Here is a 21,789-nt window from a genome sequence, read left to right as displayed (position 1 = left end):
TCTATTATGTAAAATGCAATGCTTTTTCAGTTCAATTTGACATCTACAAATACATAGCACTTAATAATGTCCTTATTTTTGTAAGGAATGGATGTTTTCCTGTCTTTTGTTCTTCACTAATTTAACTAAAATGTAAAAAAATCTGTGCATGGAAACATTGGAAACATCTGGACACAAAATCCAAGCATTTTTGTTGGCTGTTAAGAGCAGCTATCATAGCAACTGTTCATTGCACCAACAACCAGACTGCTGTACACTAGTGGCAAACTGTGGGATTATATACATAAATGTAAAAATAGATAGAATATATATTTATGCATACACACTAATAAAAACGAGTCACAAGTTTTATGGGCTACTACTTATATCGCCACTCATAAATGCTCTTCCAATATATTTTTCAACAATGCAAAATTATCTTAAAAGAAGCCTTTAAAATCCTAATCTTGTTCTTTAATAATTTAAACATAATATAATGTGCAAGAGAATATTTCAGTGAACCCCAGTCAAAAAAATAAAATCACATAATAATTATAATGGAAGACATCAATTCCTAGAATATATGGGAAATATATTCACATCAGAGTATTAAAGAGAAATGGTTTTAAACATTTTTTTCTTATAAAAAAACACAGTGCAGAAGCATGAGTTCAGGAAAGAATTTACCTTTCTTGTCATCGAAGTACAGTGTCTGTTGAGCTGGATTTGACCACTGGAGGGAGGTGTTATCATTTTGATCGACCCTGCAGGTCAAATTTGCTGTTCCACCTTCAACAACTGTGACGTTCTGTGTGAGTGGGAACTGCCCTTGGCTGCCTGAGGAGGGAGGGAAGGGATGCAGACAGGAAGAGAAGAAGAGAAAAAAAAAAAGAAAATACTTAAGTTGCAGGATTGAATTTATTGCAGCAGCTTCCCACAGATGATAGACCCGGAATTCAATGTGATCTAGTCTGACCAAAGAAAGGTAGCACAATAAATTTTTAAAAACTGCATTTACAATATATTCCCTGTAACCAAGAAACAGCTGTATGAATCAAGAAATAAGGGTTTCCCCCTCTTTTCCCCCCCTCTGTGAGTCATACTCTTTAGTTCCAAAGAAATACTCAGCATTTTTGTCTCCTCAGACATACCAAAGACAACTTAGTGCAGGCAATGCAGTTAAATCATAGTTGAAAACATCACTGAGAACATAACACAAAAATCCACAGAGTTTTTAACAGAGAGGGATGGGGCAACCTTGACTCCCTGTTTCTTTTTTATACATTTTAAAGGCCTCTCAGGATGATGCTTTCTGAGTCAGGTTTGGAAAGTTGTTGGAGAGCAAATGTAGTGTGAATCTAACACTTGATGCATGCCCTGTTGGGAGAATATAACCTGATCACATATGAAAATGGAAGAGGTGATGTAGTAGGTCTCTTTCACATCTGTGATTCTATCCCAGAGTATTATCAATCACATTAAGTGCCTGCTGAAAAGTCACTGGGAAGGTTTCCAAATGCCTCTACACAATGCAGGAGCAGTATCAGTCAGGTTCTTGAATCACAAGCATTTCCAATGGCATAGTTAGACTAAAGTGTTTATGTAGCGTGAGGATCGCACACCCCTTGTCAAACAGCACAACACATTGTGACAAACAGGACTGCAAGAAGTGAGTGCAGAAAAAAACATGGAAGTGGTTTTTAACATGGGTGGGGAAAAAGAAAAGAAATCTTCAATAATAAACAAGACACTTCATTGAACATATGATTGTTATCTAGGAGATATATTATTTATTCAATGGTACAATGCAAAAGAAAGACAACCTAATACTCCAAATGAAATATATGCTTCTTTCTTCTGCTTTTATAGAGGTTCTATTAAAAGAAGCACTGAAGAGTAGGTAGAGATGCTTGCATAAGAAATGTAATGCCAAGACTGACACTCAAGTGGGATGTGTCAGAAATTAAAAACCTCTCTACAGTCCTACAGGAGGGAACAAGCTCATAGATGTGTCACAAGCACATCAAGGAAATAATACATACAATATCCATTAATGATACAATACAAAATCATAAACCCAGCATAAAACCTTCAGAGAAATATCCTATTTTAGGGGCTCTCATCAGACTTGTTCCCAACTAAGTTAAACTGAGGCATGTCTTCTATACAAAAGCATGATAATACAAAAATCTATTATCTAGGATAGAGGTTTGCAGATGACCAGAGGAAGGAAGTACTAAATAAAAGATTAAAAACTGAACTTCTATTTGACGTTCTGATATTGCACAAAACAGAATTCTAGCCAAATTTGGATTTCCCTATGTAAAATAATCTCGATGGCCTTAGACATGGAACAAAACCACACACATCTGTGAAATAAATAAAAAATTTCAATCAAAATGCAGATCTGAATAACTGGTATAATTTTTGTATAAATATCAACTACAGATATCTAAAGATTAAGATTTAGCATGTACTGGTATTTACTCTAAGAGGGTATTTACTATCAACAGGATAACAGATATAGTAAAAAAAATTAGGAATACTAAAAATATCATAGCTAATTTAAATGCTGCAAATAATAAATGCCAAAATTCTCATGACATTCTCTGTATCTGACACTTCATTAATCAAACCCTGCTTCTTGAAAACCACACATAGAGAAATATATGATGAGAGAAAAATCATAAACAAGGATGGGAAAAAAAAAGAAAACAGAAAAGATTTGTAATTTCGTTCCATTTCTGCTCTTTCAATTCCAATGTGTCAAGGAACTTCGAGATATTGCATAAATTGCTTATCATATAAATTAGAATTTTTTTAAATCCAGAAAAATGCACACAGCCTGTTATTACTTTCACTAAATTACAGGCAACTTACCAAAGAAATAACCTTCTAAAGTATGAGCTGTGAATAGGAGGCTGTGTGGGCTTAAACATTTTTTGCCTACAAGAAGCATTAAACAGAACCTAGTGCCAGAGATTAGCACAGTGAAATCTGTCACTTACATTAAAGAACTGGAATGGGAGGTAGTTTAATAAAGAACCTGCTGTAATGGTTCAGGACCCTATTAACACAGATCAGGAGATCTCCCCATAATTACTCTGTGTTCTCTGTCTGATATTACAGCTCTTGTCATGAAGGTGCCAGTGTACATGCACTCCATCATTTGTTAATGACTGCCAAGTCACAGACTCATCTCTGGTCAAGAAGTAAACTATTCTGATCAACCATATAAATGGAAACTATAGATGCCATAACCTGAATAGGTCAGAAGAATTTTCTTTTCTCTGGCCAACCTAGTGATTGCGGATGATTTGGAAACAAGAATTAATTTAGAATATAAAAATAAGACCAAAACGTTTGTCTTATCTCTTGCAAACAGAGAATCTGTATGGTTCTGGAGAAGTTGCACAGACCTTCATGGGAAGTTTGGACTGAAAAAGAGGTACAGAGAAAATGAGAGAAAATGTAATATGGAAGGTAGTAGAAAGAAGGGAGTCTTTGCAGGACAGAGAAAATTATATAAAGCAAGTCTAAATGAATGGATACTCCTCTTAATGAAGACAAAAATTATTAGCAAGTGATGGGAAAACTAAGACAAAGAAAAATTTATGAGATTTACTTTACTGTTTACATCTAACTTGGGATACTGAAATAGGGCTGGAAGGACAGGAGAAGGTTGTAAAGCCCTGTATGAAACATGTGAACACCAAATAAAGCATCAGCATCCTGCCCTTTAACTACAGTAAAGTGTCAAAGAAGTGGTTTATGCTACTAGAGACTCCTTCTGGTTCTTGAGGATCTGACAATATTTTGTGGGAGAGCTCTTGTTTCTGTTAATGTCCCCTAACAAAAGCATTCCACCTTGACTTAACAAGTCCAGTAGAAAATTTAGTGGCCCCTTCAGTGACTTATTTCGGGGAGTAACAATCACCATTTTTCAAACAAAACCACAAAATCCACTTTTGCTCTGAATTTGTCTGGCTGTAGCACTCAGCTTCTACTGGCTCTTGTATCTTTTCCCCGCTCTGAAGAGCCCTCTCTTATGAAATTTCTCTTGTAGGTACTTAGAGACTGTGATCATATCACCCATTAACCTTCTTTTTGATAATCTAAATAAATTGAGCTCTTAAGTCTTTCTGCAGAAATCTCATTTTTCTAATCCTTTAATTAGTCTGTGCCTCCTCTCCGTGCCCTCTTCCATGTGTCCTCTCCTTTCTGAAGTGTGCAGCCCAGACCTGGAAGCCCCCCTGCTGCAGTCACAGAAGGCAGAAACCCAAAGGTGATGCCACTTCTCTGCCAGTCTTTGGTATTCTTGTTTGCACTTAAAAAGAGTCCCTTGGCCCCACGGTCAGATCCAGGTGTGGCTGAAGGTTTACCACAGAGCTGGCATTTTTCCTCAGACACCCTTCCAGTTCTCTTCACTGCACTGAACACAGCTTTTCAGGTAAGTTCAGTAGAATTTATTTCCTATTTAACTGAGATGATTGACAGGTATAATTGAGATAATGAATATGACAGAGATGCTGACCATCCTAAAGACAGGGGTGACCCATCCAGCTTACTTGCTATCCTCCCAACAAATGGCTGGAAATGGATGACATTTCTAACCTCCACCAGCAGGTCAAGTCAGTCAAACACGCACACACACACACACATATATAAATATATATATATTACTGCCTGTATGGAATACACTAAAAAAGACTTAATAAAAAAAACAGGTCAAGTCAGTCAAACACACACACACACACACACACACATATATAAATATATATATATTACTGCCTGTATGGAATACACTAAAAAAAGACTTAATAAAAAAAACCAAAGAAAAACCTGATGGCCATGGCCCACATTAACAATTCCCTTGCATCTGAAAACGAAAAAAAAAAAAAAAAAAAACAAAAAACCTACAAGGTTATGCAAAGGTTGGTTACAACATGAAGTAATATTACTGCAAAAAGGAGGCTGCATCAAGGTATCATTGTCATAATGTTGTATCCCAGCCCCTTTGCTCATTTTAAAAGCTTTCTTAGCAACATTATTTCAACTTTCTGGACTAGATGGAGCTCTGTTGAAGTATATTCTACCACAGGTTGTTTCTGCAAGGCTTTGTGGAGGACCAGTGCTCATATCTCAGTAGCCACAAGCTGTTTCCTGTCAAGAAAGGCTTTTTTATTTTTTTCCTTTCCCACACAGAAATCATGGCTAAACTGCTTTTATATTTAGCCCTGATTTTTATCTCAGTATGTGTCAAGTCTATGTAGAATAATTATCATTATTTGGTCCAGTTTGCAAACATTCATCATGTGAGTTCACCTCAGGTTTTTTTGTTTATGCTTGGGTTAGGTTTTGTGCTTAGTTTTGTGGCTTTGGTTTTGGTTTTTGTTTTTGTTGTTTTGTTTTGGTTTTTTTTTTTTTTTTTTTTTTGCAATTACAAGGAAAGCTCTTTAATGAGTTTAACACTCCCACTTGATGCTTAGGTGATACATTCTAATCAATTTACCAGGCTAATTATAAATGTGACTAGGTGGCTGTAAGCACTAAGAAAACATAATTCTCTCTTTAGTTTTGTTTCTGTAAAGGTCTCTTTTTGTAAAGTAAACAGGTATGCCACAAATTAAGAGCATTTCACATTATCAGGGCAGCAAGCTTTGCCACTCTGTATCAGAAAGGCAGAAAAAGAAACGGTTTTAGTTAGAGAGTGCGGCCTGGAAAAGAGGTGAGAGAGACAGCAGTGAATTATCAATGTTTTGCCACATTGGTTCTACTTTTGAGAGCCTGGCAGACCAGTGTCCCCATGAGGTAAATTAAGTTTATCAGCATGTAAGAGGGATAAAGTAGAGTCTAAAGTTTTATAGCAGAGATTTATCCTTTTCAGTCTTGCATGGAACCACAAAGCCATGGGCCTTTTATTCAATACCTCTATAGCATGGTGTCATCCAAAACCAGAGCCCATAAAAATGCAAAGGTTTGGCAGAGGAAATTAAAAAAACCAAAAAACCAAAAAACCAAAAAAACAACAAACAAACAAACAAACAAACCAAACCAAACCAAAAACCCAACAAATTTGAGCAAATCATTTTTCAAAACAGTCTGATATTTAATATTGATTTTAACAGGACCAGGCCCTAAAAACAAAGTAAATGTTTGGGTGTGAGGGAAAGCAGCTTACTACTTCAAATAGCAGCTTGCATCTATAGGGAAACTAGATTAATTTTGGCCTTCTTTCTTAGTAAAGAAACTAAAACATTAGGGGGAAAAAAAGCCATTATGATGAAATATCTAATACACTGAATCACTTTCCTGGCTTTCTCACTTAATTTATATATGAAATAATGCAAACAGCTCTCCAAGGAGACAAAGTGTTATTAGCTTGTCTTTACCTAATTTAAAGAGCGATGATATTGTGGATTGCATTTCAGCAATCAGAGATCTGCATTGCTGTGCAACTGTGTGCTTCTTCTGACTTTGCAACGGGAATTATCTGCTTCTCTATTTTGTCAGCATGGAGACCAGATTGAAAGTTCGTGTCCTGGAAAGTCTGAAGGAAGAAACTACAGAAGTTGCTGCCTTTACTATTTTTAATTTTTTTTTAGAACAGTCCTTAAGAGTGTGGTAAAAATATCGATGACAGATTAAAAAAGGCATTTTAACTCCTAATGCATAACTACCTGCTTTTCTTTATTCTAAAAGAAAATACAGCAATGTGCCTGCATGCTAAACTGCATTCACACAGCATTTTTAAAGAACAAAAGATTGCCTGAGCATTATTTGATACACAGTGTCCTTGACTGGATAAATTCACCTTCCTGAACTTGCTGTTTTAAATAGAAGTAATTTAGTTCTGTATCTGGATTGTAAATACTTTTTGAGTTTATGCAGTTATGCTGTTGAGTGTGTGTTTAAGTTGTTTGCTCACCGAAGAACCATCGTTTAATAAAAGAAACAAACCAAACAAAATTGTGTCCTCTAATAACTGTTACATACTCCAGTAACAAAACCTCTAGCAGAGAACACTGGAATTAATGAGAACACTGAAGAAACTTACTACAGAATGACAGGTTTAGGAGAGAGAGAAGAAATAATGCAGAGAATTTCTCTTAACCCCAGATTGTGCATTCAAGGTCACTGAGCCTTTTTAAATGTTTCAGCAATACTAAAATAATCCAAAGGCAAAGGACAAGAGTGCAGTCTCTGATTTCAGACTATGAAATTTATGTCTGACAGCAAAAATAGAAAAGAAAGAAGCCACTTCTTCCTCCCTTCACTCCATGTGTTTCAGGTGTATGTTTCCAAACCAGCAGTGAACTCAAAATATAATTAATTTTGACTATACCACAGTGAAAGAGATTGCAGATATAAATTGGAAAAAAAGAAATCCAAAAAACCTATTGAAGTGAAATTATTCCACAATGATAAACAGGAAGAAGTATGAGAGAGACAATAGGGGGAAAAACAAAAAAAAAAGTGGGCATAAACAGGGCTGTTTCCTAGGAACCTTGCCTAAGTGCCTATTTTTTACTCTTTTCGAGCTGTCACCATGGTATTACTTGCTTGTCAATGGAGAAGGGTATCCAGTGATTTTCTTCAGTTATCATTTTTTGAAAGGCATTCTCTTCCACCACTTTGAATTCCTGAGGAAGTTATAAATCCAAACATAATTGAAGTGAACCTCATCTTCCCACAAAAGTTGTAACAAACTGATGAATTTTCTGGTTCTCACAATGGTAAATATGGCTCAGAGCTTTGTGCCACTTGTCACTTTAAAGCATTATTCTCAATTCTTTGTGCCTTAAAAAATTGAAAAGTTCTTCTTCTCTAAAAGCAGGACAGCATTCAGTCCTGACATGAAGAGTAAGGAATTGGACACTAATTTTTTTCAGGATCTGGGCCTCATTGTCACCTTATTTCTATTCCTAATCTGTAATATATAACAAAGATACTTTTGTTAATCTCCCAGTTATTCAGAAAGCCAACCACAGTCTTTCCCACAATTCTCCTCTATTTTAATCCTGGTTTAAAATACTTTGGGCAAATTAGCCAGAGTAATTTAAGAGTAAATACAAATATAATTTAACATTAATTCTGGGGGAAAATATAAAAAAACCCCAATACTTTTATTGAAAATAAGTAATGTGTATAGAAGATAGAAATTACTAGAAATTACAAAGTAATTAGGAAGCTGGGGGAAAATATATTAAAAAATACTTTTATTGAAAATAATGTGTATAGAAGATAGAAATTACTAGAAATTACAAACTAATTAGGAAAATTTTGGCTAGAAGAAAAGATAATAAGAAATATTAACTTTTCACACAGTATTAAAAGAAAACAATTTTTCTGCAGCAAAGATCAAAATATTTTTGTTTTCAATTTTTCAAATCCAACATTCAACTGCAAGGCAATTACACAAAGAAGAAAAAATGTATCAGTAGATTTGGTTAATCTTTTCCCTCCTCATTTTGCTACAATCCCTTTCATGATTTCCTTTCTCTTTGTGAAAAATTGTAAATCTATTGAAAAAAAAATGCTCTCTTAGGCTTTCCAGCTATTGAGTTCTATAAAAGAAAATATATTTGCCTCTCTAGGAATACATTTTTCCTCCTTCCTTCATCCTTAAAGAAAATTATGGTATTTGAAGTCCAACATGCAGGTAACCCACCTGGCAAGGACTTTCTTATGATATACCTATTTATCTTTGTTCTCTCTTTGACCTTTTTTTTCTCTCTCAGCAGAACACAACCAAGGTTTAAAATCCTTCCACTTTTAACTTTGTTTCACCAGCTTCTGAAACGCCATTCAAAGAGAAGTTAAAAGGCAGAGAAGAGGCAGCTACACAAATCAGCTCCAAGTAGTGCTGCTGTTTGAATGTTTGTGACCTCAGAAAGGATTCAGCAATCCCCCAAAATGCACCATAAGTGCACTTATTGTTAGTTATAAACACGCATGGCAAGAGCTCGCTCACCAAATGGAATCTCCTGGGTTTAAATGGAAGCCTGAACTTTTCACTGTATTGAACAGCTGAGCAAAAGTGAAAATTAAAACTGTTCTAGGTTTGCCTTAGTATTTGTCCACAGTAGCTTCATTCTTGTTAAAAAAAATAGAACTAAACACATCTTGTACACATTTACACATATATGCCACACAGTAGAAGTGAACAAAGAAAAGTGATAAAATTGCTAATAAACCCCAGCTTGTTTCTGTGAATTTAACTCCTTTTTACTTCAGTATATTTTAATTAGACTAGAACAGCACATTTAAACATTGATCTTACCACCCCTGCTTTGGAAACAAGTCTGAATAAGAATCACCTGTCATTGCAACAGCACACTAAATAAATCTTTGCTACCTGGACTTCCAACACTTCCACTGCTCAGTTTGCTTCAGGTGACATGTCATCCTCAAAGGCAAATGAAGAAAAAAAGCAAAGGTGGAGAAAAGATTTTGATCAGAGACTTAGCTGTTCTGATTACTACATCACTGGTGTTTTTCAGTGAAATACTCTGTAGTTGTAAGTAGTACTGATAAAACTATCCTAGCAGTAAATGGGGATCAATATACAGGGGTCAGATCTTTGAATTCTGTCAATGGAACAAAATATGGACAAGCATACTTCGATACTTTTGAAAAAATCCCTTTCATAAATATAAAAACTATTGTGAAGAGTTGTGTTTTAACACACAGAAGAAACGCTGTCTTAAAGATGGGAAATATGCTGCATGCAGTTTGATCTGAACAGGCACTTCCCTTAATGACCTTGTGTTGATCAATACCTAAACACATCCTGGCCAGCTGGGAATGTTCCCTGAAGAAAGCAGTTCTGATTCTCACAAAGGAAAAGTCAGAATGATTAATAAAGTGTTTTCCACTTGTGATCATCTGTATATTCACAAAGTTTTCACTCCTGATGATTTCACCCATCCTGTCGATATCTACCTTTGATGTTTGACTCTTTTTCTTGTGCAGAGGAGATCGCAGCTCTGTTCAAGCTCATGAAAGTTCAAGTACAAAAGAACAGTTTTAAAACTGACTTTGTACTTGATGGGTTGTTTTCCCTTCTCTTGGTTTACACAATAAAATAAGGCCAGGAATTGGTCTGGAGAATAACTTTTTTATGCAATTCTAGCAGCCTTTTTGAGTCTAAGTGGCACCAAACTATAAACAACAAAATTACTTAGGCCAGACTACACTTTCAGGCGTCAGAAGCCAGGCTTGACCTACAAAAATGAAAGGCAGTTTACACCAAACAAGGATGGATATTCCACTCTGCCCTCTCCCCTTCTTGCTTCAACACTTGCTCTTTCCCTCTGCTGTGTGTCCCAACAAAGAATGGCCCTTTCCCTTCTAACACTATTTGTATTTCAGAATGACAGAGGAGGCTTCTTCCTGTGCAACCTTCTGAGTGAAGAGAATGTTTTCTCATGTGATTGCTTTCTGCCAAATTTCATCTGGGATCCAGGAGAATTGTTCCTATTAGCAGATATTAGAAGATTAGGATTGGATCCTGCTATTCTTTCATGTACCTGTTTCCCTAATGAGTCCTGTATGCAGATCACTTGTAGATGTGGCTCTAATTTTGTGCAATTTAGATATCACTCCATGCAAAACTGCATTAGACTTCGGTGTACTTTGAAATAAAATCACTTACTCTCCTGACTTTCTCTCTTCCTCCCTGTGGTCTATGAAATATCCATTGATATGGCAGTGCTGATCTGCAGCAGTTCTCCCTGCTGACTTAGGCCAGCAAGCTGCTCATGAATCTAGCAGATGTTTCAGTTGTCTAGGCCAGTGGAAACCTTATGGACCCTTTTTTCTTCATCTCCTCCCAGGAGCAAATGTTAGTACAGCAGATATCTGGATGTGTGCCATGTAGCAGCAGAGACAGGAAAAAGCTGCTGTGGCCTCACTGAGCATGGTGCTGTATAATGATTGCAATTTTTTTTTCCAGTCCTCTCTAAGAGCATTATTTACAAATTTCATGCTCCTCACATGTAGCTAAACACAAACCTGGGTTCTTTAAAACACCCCCTAAACTTCCCCTTAGGTTAATACACAGATGTAAATTAGAAAGATACACTCATATGTTGGTCTTTATTTCCCTGCCAACATAAATTCAGAAATGCCTAAATGCAAGTTGCATTCAGCATTGTGCCCCTAACAGATTGTACACTGTGACAATGGAAACTGTTAAGGGGATTTAGGAAAAGAACAATTTAAATTTTTAAAAATTTAATATAAATATGGAACAGAGAAGCTGTGGATGACCTGTCCCTGGAAGTGTCCCAGGCCAGGCTGGGTAGGGCTCTGAGCAACCTGGGACAGTGAAAGGTGTCCCTGCCCAGGGCAGGGGGTTGGAACTGGATGAACTTAAAGGTCCCTTAGAACCCAAACCATTCTCTGTTTCTATGATTATATGGTAATTTAAAGGAAATTATATTCCTGAATTCTCTAGCTGTCCTCAAAAACTGCTTTTTGAAACCTTATTTTTTTCATCACTTGACCTCACTTTAGCAGTGGGTGGTAGGAACAGTCTCTTCAAAATCTCTAAGTTCTTATTCTAGAATGTGTTTCTTTTTTCATTTTGACCTTTGGATCCCTTTTATTTGTGAGAATTCAACATGAAGCCTGTCATTTCCAGTTGTCTATGAATAAAAAGCTTCAACCCAAATATCATATTTGCTTGAAATTCTTGCCCTTACTGCTCTTAAAGGTAATAATTTAGTTTAACAATAGGGATCAGCCAATAAAAAAATTCCAGATTTCTTTACTTTATGCATTTATGAAAAATATTTTTATATATAGGCATTAATTATTCCTCTCTCATGAGACAATTAAATTATGAATCCTCAGAAAGTACAAAAAGGGACAGGATAAGGGCACATATGTGATGTAGGTGGAACTCAGAAGTGACTTCTGAATTTCCACAAGTAGTATTAGCATTAGTTTCAGTGTCATCTGGGCTGAAGCCTTTGTCTTTTTTAACAAAAAAGCCTAATTTCTGTCCAACAGGCTGACAAAATAACTTTATTCATCAAATACTTTCAATTAGAAAACTGCATCTTTCTTAGGAAATTTTTTTGTCTTCCTTAAAATCATATTTAGGTATGTCATCTTGTACAAAGAATCCCTTACAGATCTGGAATGAGAATCACAGTTAAATTAACTGTATTCAAAAAGCAAAGAATCAAATTAATCAGCTCCATATAAATACTCTCATATCTGTACAGCTAAGTTCAACTTAAAAAGAATAAAAATTAAAAGGTTAACCTAAGAGGCTACAATAACTCTATAATTGATTTAATATAAAAAAATAGTGAATTTTTTAATACATGATCCATGAGGGCTCTCAACAGTAACAGTTTTGCAAAGTAATATATATTTTTTAAATCCACTGGAATGTAAGAAATCAGCAAGTAAATTGATATGTGTATTAAAATAATTTTCTAGGTCGGTGAATCAATGTCAGTAATGGTTGACTAGATTCCTCACTTGGCTGTAAGAATATTTTACTTGAAGCCTTTTATTTTATAATTCACTGAAATATTATAAAGGTTATTTGGTACCTAACCTAATGTTGTCTTCCAGAAAAGAGAAAAAAACCCCACACATTTAACTCTCTTCATGCTTGAGAAAATGTCTGCTCCAGTAAAATTTACAGGATAGACAAAAATTCTGTTCCTGGTCACACTAACATTACCTCACCTCCTGCATTTTACAAGAAAAATTACATGGCAGAGGAGGATATATAATAAAATTTACAAAACTGATATACTAGCTTTAATATAGAGATTTTAATCTTTTTTTGAACAGTTACAACACCTACCCTAAGCAGGGAAACATATTTCCCCATTAGGGAAATATAAATGTCAAAGACCATATTTGCATATCAGGGGAGGGCAGGAGAGGGGAGGAGGAGACACAATGACAAACATCTGTTGAACAGATTGAGATAACAAGACTTTTTTTCCAGACAGCAGAGTGCATTTCTCAGGTGAAGAAATTAAAGAGCATTACAGTGAATTAATGTGTTTCAAAGTGGAGTAATAGAAGTTAAATGGGAGTTTCCCAACTTAGGAATTTTAAAGTAAGTTTTGAAAACACATAACATACAACAGCTCTTGAGTTTAGGTCTTCGGAATGAACATACTAATTTTAGTAACTTTCAAGCACAACCTGTCCTATATTTGAGTAAAATAAGTTTAGGGTTTTTTCCCGTAGCTGGTCTTTGTCAGTTTTTTGAATCTACAGAGAAGAAAATGCAGCATGCATATTTCTACATCTTGTTGCCTGCTTACATATAAATATTTTTTTCCTTGCTGCTTGCACAAACCATCTCATTCTTGGCATTCTTCCACAGAGCTATCAGAATCCCTCCTTGAAACACCATATATGAGAGGAAGGCAAGAGAACTGATCCCGTTCACCAAGTGCCTTTGTTTTGAGTATCAAGATTTCTGTATTCTCAAGACCGTGCACTTGTTTATGAACACTGACAAAGCAAATGAGCAAGTGCTCAGAACACACTGTGCTTTATCAACACTGCTACTGCAAATTTTATACCCACACACATCTATGTGTTTGTAGATGCAGACTCCTTTGCAGCCATTGCAGAGTAACTGCTTTTGGTGTGGAGTAGTTAGCTAAGATTCTAAAGACTTGAAAAGTGTTTTATTTGGCAAGGGGAGCTGAAGATGCAGTGGGGATTTTCCGTGATGAAGCCATACAGCTTAAAAAGAGTGCACAAAGTTCTACACCTCTGAGCACAGAGAACACACAACAGCACAAGGGGTGACTTTGTCCATGATTCAAATCTTCTCAGTCAATACTCAGGCTCGAGGCATCTGTCACACTTGGGCTCTTTTTCTTTTCAGCACTGTAGTCCAGTGCTTAGTGCTTTCTCTTCAAAACAGGCAGTGGAAAGTGGCCACAGGACAAGTCCTACAAGGCTTCACTTTTCTGTTTCTCCATTTCTGACCTAGAGCAAGCACAGCTATCTCCACACTTGTACCCCAATTCACAGTGTAACCATCACTTTTACTGATCTTCCTGAGTTTCTTTCACAGAACCATGAGGGGAAAAAAAATCATATCAACATAAATGACTGAGATAAGTTATATTCTATCACCAGTGTATATCTTCCATATCTCTCCTTTGGGCCAGGCAGCTATGGAATAGAGATCACTGTGCTCTGCAACATCATTATATTGCTTATTTAATCTTAATTTCAATAGTTATGTATCCCCCACTTCGAGAAGGTACAGAAAATCCATAACAAATTCTTTCCAAACCCTTAGCAAAAGCCTAGCTTTCAAGTGCTGTTTTACTCACTTTTAGATGTTGCTCCTTCTGCTCAACTCTGAGAATCAAAGGAACAGAAAGAATGATAGCAGTGAAGACATCTTTTACTCTCATGCACTGTATAAAAAGCCTGAGCAAGTTCTCCTGAGCCCCATGGAATTACAGGCTATTACATGCACTTATAAATCTTTCTTATACCATTTGTTTGGCTTCCCATTCTTTAGCTCTCCCAGAATGATGAACATGGATTTATCAGCATAGTAATGCCAATATGAGTCAAAGAAGTGTTTCTTGCTGTAAAATAATCCATGTGTAAAAAAATCAGGGGCATAAAAGAAAAGTTGATCTTCTCAATTAATTTGACATGTAATTAAATCATGTCTAATTTAGACATCCTTCCATTTAAAATTTATATTTTCAGCCATGGAAAGCAGTTGCCTTGAAGCCTTTTGTCAAGCATGCTCCTCCTGTATGAGAGATTTGGATTGGTAAATCTACCTTCCTCTGTCACTGACAGCAGAGTCTAGAATATCTCTGCTGCTCCCCTCCAGATGCTTATTTCCCTTGCCAAATGCTGCTTCCCTCACCCTGTGTGCTGCTGTACCACTTCAGCTGTCAGGCTGGACAGACCCTGAACTCAATCTGTGACATGAGTGGGTTTCAGCTGTCCCAGGCTGGATGGCAGACAGCTGAATCAGTGCAACCCAGGTCATGGGGACTGGGAAGAACTTCTCTGATATCAGCTTGTAAGAAAGAAAATCATTACTGAACCATGTATCTGTTATTACTTGTGTGCAGGAACTACTTATATGCAAACAGATGCATGGGGCAGAATAACAATGCAGTAGGACTACAAAAAATGAGTCAAAACTCAGCCAGAGTTCTCTTAAATATTACACTAAGTTCACTCACAGAAACAACTCACAATAACGTTTCAAAAATGTGAGTTTACATATTTAAAAGGCCAAGAATAATTCTGGCCCTGTGTTTCCACACGAAAAAAACAAAACAAGGTAACTGTTATGATTTCCAAACGAGCCAACATTGCAGAGTCTGTTTCACTGAAAGACTCTAACATTATTACCACTGCTTCTGGGCAATTATTCCAAAATAATAAATTTACTGTAGCTAGAGCATCTCATTCCCCATGCACAGAAACCTTCTTTTCTAGGAGTATGTACAGGCTCTTAGAAGATGCCCTCTATATAAATAGCTTTTAATGGCTTTTTGTTGGGATAAGAGGGGAAAAAAAACCCACCCAAAAACTAGACCCTCCATACGTTCTTAGTAAGAACCATTTATATACAGTTCTTGTAGGCCTGCACCAGATCATAAAGAGTATTTTTTTTTTTTACTAACTTTACTTTAAAACAGGTAGAACAGCTCCATCCAAAAATACTATCAAAAATACCAAAAAAACCCCCCAAAACTTTTAAGCAAACTAATCCTCTCCAAGAAAGAATGAAAATAAGGTGGCAAAACCAATGACTAAAATTATGATTTTTGATTTGCATAAATATTTCCAATTTTTTATGCAGTGCCATTTGGGAAAAAGGAAATATAATCCAGCAATTCTGAGACCTGGAGTTTTAATTAAGAAAACAAATGTAACACCAAACAGAGCAGCAAGAGATAAGAACTATTTTTTTTTTTCAGATACAAATGAAAATGTGAAAGAAACGACTGTATGTTGTAATGCTGCTGCAATCTGATTCTTCTGTTCCAAAAGCCACATCAAATGCACTAAGATGATGGCACAAGGGCAAGGAAAAGTCCAAAAGTTCTACCCCAGTCTGTATTTGAAACTTGTACAATGATACAGAAAACTCGCTTGCTTTTGACTGCTCTAACTACTGATGTTACAAATACCCTTGCTTCAGGCTCCATATACAGAAGGCCAGCATCATGGGGAAGAAGGAAAAGAAAAACAAACAAAGAAAAAAAATCAACACAACCAGCAACCCCTCTCGCTCCCCAAAGCAATATCACATTTGTTTGGACATGGGAAACTGTTCCAATAGATTGGAACAAAATGCACGGCAAACCAAGTGACTGCAGAAAGCCCTCGGAGCCCATGCAGCACACTCTGCATGAACAAATGCAAACACAGAGATTATTGCAAGAGAGATTAAATCAAATTTTTGCTCCAAAATTACAGAAATCATAGACATTTAATGAAACAAATCACAACATCTCACAACATCTGTTCCGACACATTTATACAATGAGAAACTGACTCCTCCTCACTGCTACAAGCAACATTTGCTAGCTCTGCCAGACAAGAAAGTTAGATAAGTAAGTAAATTTCTTATTTGTTCTCCCTCATATACTTACAGATGAGCTGGCCAAAAGTATTAAAATAGCAAATGGAGGTAAAAAGTAGAAGACAGCTTTTCTAGTGTCACTGTGCTCTTAGAGATGAGGTAGAAAAGCTGTTCTCCAAGCAAACACATTCCTAAAAAGTCAGAAAAAAGCTTTTCTGGTGTATGATGACACACAGATTCATGATTACAGAAGAAAAATCAAAAGTATGGCAAAAAAGCTTGCTATATCCCATTTTCCACCTTGAATTTATGGTGTATATATAAGCTTCATTTAATATCATTAAAATAGCCAAGAATCCACATTATGTAAAAAAAAAAACAACTCAAAAAACAAACAAACAAAAAAACCAATATTTAAAACACTAAAGTGTAACAGCAGAAAGTAGGGAGGGACTAAAATGTTGTTATGCCTGGCTGATGACACTACACAACTGAAATCTGATGTAGGAAAGGCCATAATCCCGGGCTAGTGGAGAGAAAACCAGAAAAAACAAATTGAACTGGAGACAGGGAGAATATTTAAATCATTCCTTTGGGCAGACTACCTGCAAAGGACTGAAACATCAGAAATTGGAGGAAAAAAAAAAAAACAACTTATGACAAGAAGTCTGAACAGTGACAAGAAACTTGAAATGAGTCTTTAATGTGCCTAACTTGACATGTAAAAAAGGGACGGAATTTCCAAAGGGAAGGTTTTACTATTTGCTGAAGAAATGAAAACCACTTAGCAATTCTGAAATTTTATAGCTAAAATAGCTTGGGAAGGAACAAGGCTTTTAATAATAAAGAATAATAATAAGTTAAAGTATAGAAATCACTGGGGAAAAAACTCAACCAAACTAAACAGTGAACAGGACAGGGAAAATTGCATCAAGCAGGAGAAAGATGAAAGAACAACTCCATCAGAAAATACTTAAATTGCAAATTGATACATGTCACAGAAATTGATCAATTCTAACGATACTTTGTTTAAAAAAAATGCCCAAACTTTACAGTCTTTAAAATGCAGAGACGAGCAATGAGATTTTTTCATTTAGAAATGAGTAGTTGGTTGTTATTTTGTTTTGAAATATTGCTGGAATTTTTTTTTTGTTTGTTTTTGTTTGTTTGTTTGTTTTTGTTTGGTTTGGTTTTTTTTGACCTTAAGAACTTAATGAATTGGAAGAATGGAATTGTCTCAATGTGTTCCAACACATTCACTTACACATTTATATATAGTCTCTAGCTGTAGCACAGCATTAAAAGAGGGATTCACAGAACACAAGGTCTATCTACATTTTCCTCCTACAGTTCAAAAGAAATAACAATAAATTCTTTAAGCAGAAGCACAGAATAGACTATACTAAGGTTTCTAAACCAATTTTCATTCTACTTCAAGATATGTGTGGAGGGAATTGGCTAATAAAAAGTCTTACACACAAAATCCATTACAGGAAGGCTCATTTCCCCAAAAGTGGGTCAGAAACAATTTCAACCTTGTTAACGGGATGGGGAAATGACGACTGTTGAAACAAGCAATGCAAGAAAGAGATTTTAAAGTCTTTGTTTTGCACCCAACCCCTAAGTTGAACAAACAAATTTTAAGGGATCAAAGCTAGCCTATTATGAAGCATAAAACTATCTCTGCTGAGAACCATAAATTATGTATGGAGCAGGCATATTTACCAGTGCTGCTAGTAATGCAGAACATCTCTGAATGAGCACTGACTGCTGAATGCCTCATGTTCTTTTATGATGAATTATGCAGGAAGCTCCAACACAACTGTGCTAAGGTGCTGGAGTTCATGTACAGGAGGCCTTGAGAGCCATTGAATAAGAGGGATACAATACTACCTTTTTTCCTTTTTCCATTTACTCAGGTCCAACATTTTGTGAGGAGTAATTGCCACTAACACAAAAATGAATATACTGAAAAAGTCAAATAAAATGATTGTCTTATCCACCTCTTTCCATTTTTTTTTCCATCTCACCTAGCTCCCCCTCACCACATATCCCTTCCTCAAGTGATACAGCTACATAAAGCTTTGAAGAACTGATTGCAGTGATGCAGTAAATTTCATGAGCAAAAAAAGGCATTTGAGAATTCAAGATCCAGCACAGTACATCAATTTGAATATTTCCTCCATCGTGGACAGGTAATTTTCAAAAAAAAACCCCTTTTGCTTCTTTCAAACTAAGGGTGGCTTCAGAACAGGTTCATTTATAGTAAAGGCTCCAAAGAATCTGAAGTAGTAGAGAAGTATGGGGAATATCTTTGTGGCCCAATGAGGTACAATGCAACAGCTCTTCCCAGCTCTGAGGCAGTGAGATCCAGAAGCCATCTGTTCCTCTTCTATCCATGTGCCTAGACTGCTTTGATGCACAGCTATGCCCTAGCTGTACTATTTCTGGTTCAACACCTAAGTCAGCATCTCTCTCTGGTTGCCTCATGGAACTCCACAAACTGGAGTGAGAGAGCAGGGATTTTTAGCAGGCACAGTCAAAACCCAAGCGCAGGTTTTCCCATCCAAATTGGAAGCACATAAGGACACAGCAGTCTGTCATCTGGCTCGTTCCAGAAGATGGGAAACCAATCTGAAACCCCCACATGCAGAGTCATTGTGAGCCTGCTTGGTTACCTGATACACCTGTGGACTCATGGCTGTGAGCACTTTATTGTTTCCTAAGGCAGAGGGATGAAAGCCTGTAGGGAAGCCATCAGATTCAGCTAAAAATATGAAATACACTTGATACTCAACCTGCCTTAATATGACATGTCAGGAAAATATGAAGTGTAGTTTTTCCCCCAATACTCCAAAGCGGTTCTGATTCCAATTCAAATACCATGGAATCATACCACACAATGTTTTGGGTTGGAAGGGACCTTAAGGGTCCTCTGGTTCCAACAATCCTGCCACAGGCAGGACACCTTCCATCAGGTTGCTCAAAGCCCCATCCAGCCTGGGCTTGAACACTTCCAGGGAGGAACATGCTCAGCTTCTCTCTGACAGTAAAGAATTTCCTCCTAATATCTAATCTAAAACTAGGCTCTTTCAGATTGAAGTCTAATAGATCTTTCCCTTTTTTGCCAAAAATGAGGGTTATATTTCCTTTTTTGCAACCAGTGAGAACTTCACCACCTTGCCACAACTTCTAAAATATAATAACTTAGCCACTTCATCTGTCACTACCCTTAGGACCCGTGGATATATGAGAGTATTTTTCAGTCCTTGTGCTATTTGTGTTATCCAAAGCCTTTTCTATTTATTTAGACCTATAGAGAAGTAAAAGTATATAATTTTCACCTTCGTTTCAAAGTGAATACACTGGTTTAACACAGTGCATTTTTTCTAACTTCTCATTTAAAGCAGGTGGTTGAATTTTCAAATCTTCAGGGACAAATACCCATCTTGGGCTGAAACTTTATCTGTCTCAATTCAGGAGAGAGGATTCATTTTTTTTCTCTTTAAGTTATAAACCTCATCTTGAAGTCTTTGAAGATGAAATGTATTTTCCCTATGCTCCTAACTTCAGCAATGGCCTAGAGACTTAACAGGAAAGTAGGTCATTAGAGTCCCAGATACTTTCTCTGACACAGCTAAATGACATTTCTTCTGGAATCCAAATGTCATTTTTGCCCTTTATTCTTAGAAAAATAGATGTCAATCCCCACTAGAAAACACTGTGATCATTACTTTTTGATAGAAAATTTAAATCGATGGAAAATAAAATAAGTTGGAGGTACTGCTTCTCTTCAGCTTCTGTTTCATATCAATTTTCTAGGCTTCCTGGGCTGCCCAAGTACGTCTCAGCTGCCAGTCTCTTCTGTTCAAGAATGAATCTAAAGGTATCTAAGGCAGCATCTGTGCATTTTGGAGGCTCACAGAGTTCAAGATCCAAAAAAAATCTGCTTAGTTTCACACTGATTTGGGAAAAAAAAGCAAATCTATTTTAGCGAACTTTCACGCTACAATCTGACTTCACGCTGTAATGCATCCAACATCCTAATCACTGCATACTGTAGATAAGGGAACAGCAATGGCTGAAACACAAAGCTCAACAGGTTTTAAGTCTAAATGACTAATTTCAATCACAAGGCACAAGCTGAGAAGCCTTGTCTTGGCATCCTCCTGTCACCAGCCGGGATCTCTCCCCCAGCACAGCAGTTCCTCCTCTAAGAATCCCCACTTGTCTCACGTATGTATTAGGCATGGCTGCAAAATGCTTCAGAGTGACTGGTGTTTTGTGGTTTTCTATTATGCTGCCCCAGGATACACAATTTGTGTCTAATAGAAGCTCACATCACACGCTCAAGGAAACAAAGCAGAGAGAAACAGAGAAACAACATGTTTGTAAAATAATTTGCCATGAACAACCCAGCAAGTTCCATTGCAGAGACCTCTTTAGCCACAAGGCTTTAATACTCGAGTGAAACAAGTGACAGAACACTGAAAATGGAAAAAAAAGCCCACAAAAAATCCTTGGCAGCAGGAGGCCAGGGGATGGCTTACCAGAAAAAATTCTGAAATTCAAATCACTATGCAATCTGACCAGCAGAAATATGGTTTAGTTTAATTGATATGTAACATTTCTGTAAGCATTTAATTAAAAATCCTTTCCTACTTAAATCAGTGCCATCTTCCTCCTTTCAGGAGTTCCTTCCTGCCATCACCTTTCTCACAGGCCTCAAGTATATCAAACTCTTTTTTTACCTTCTTTTCTGTAACAGGCTTTGACCAGAATCCAGGGAAAGGGTTTGGACAACCCTGTCTCACAAAAGAAAATAATAATAATAATAAAAATTTAAAAAATTTTAAAAAAAAGGAAAAAAGAAAAAAAAAAGGCAAGATACAGAATCTGTTTTCCTAGGAAGTAATTTGTGATATTAGAAAAGAAACATCCAACTAGTGAAATCATAAGACTTTAACAGGCCTCTTTTCTGCCCCAAGCATGGAGAAATCATCTTAAAGCCAGTCTAATCAGAAGAAGCCATATGTCAAGACCATAACAGATTCCTTTACTGCCAATGAGGGAGGCAGATAGACTCTGTTACATTTATACTCCAACTCAAAACTATGTTATGCCTCATACTTTTGCAACTTTGTTCCATAAATTCATAAACTTATGTTTTCAGGTCAATATACCCTTTCAGCCATAATCTTGCACTCTGACAAGCCAAGTAAATGACCTGACATAGAAAA

The 21,789-nt window shown here is 36.5% G+C and overlaps 1 protein-coding gene across 1 annotated transcript in view; it reads right to left on the bottom strand.

Moving 5' to 3' along the window:
* The window catches only part of CADM2 (cell adhesion molecule 2), a 575,896-nt gene that overhangs the window by 162,293 nt on the left and 391,814 nt on the right, over window positions 1-21,789 (bottom strand). The window contains exon 3 of the mRNA XM_041480243.1: window positions 667-816. Within this exon, the coding sequence (XP_041336177.1) occupies window positions 667-816 (150 nt within the window). The remainder of the gene's footprint in view (window positions 1-666; window positions 817-21,789) is intronic.

The sequence above is a fragment of the Pyrgilauda ruficollis genome, unplaced genomic scaffold, assembly GCF_017590135.1.
Source record: "Pyrgilauda ruficollis isolate IOZ18807 unplaced genomic scaffold, ASM1759013v1 scaffold50, whole genome shotgun sequence".
NCBI classification, from domain to species: domain Eukaryota; kingdom Metazoa; phylum Chordata; class Aves; order Passeriformes; family Passeridae; genus Pyrgilauda; species Pyrgilauda ruficollis.
This window is presented reverse-complemented; position numbering and strand designations above follow the sequence as displayed.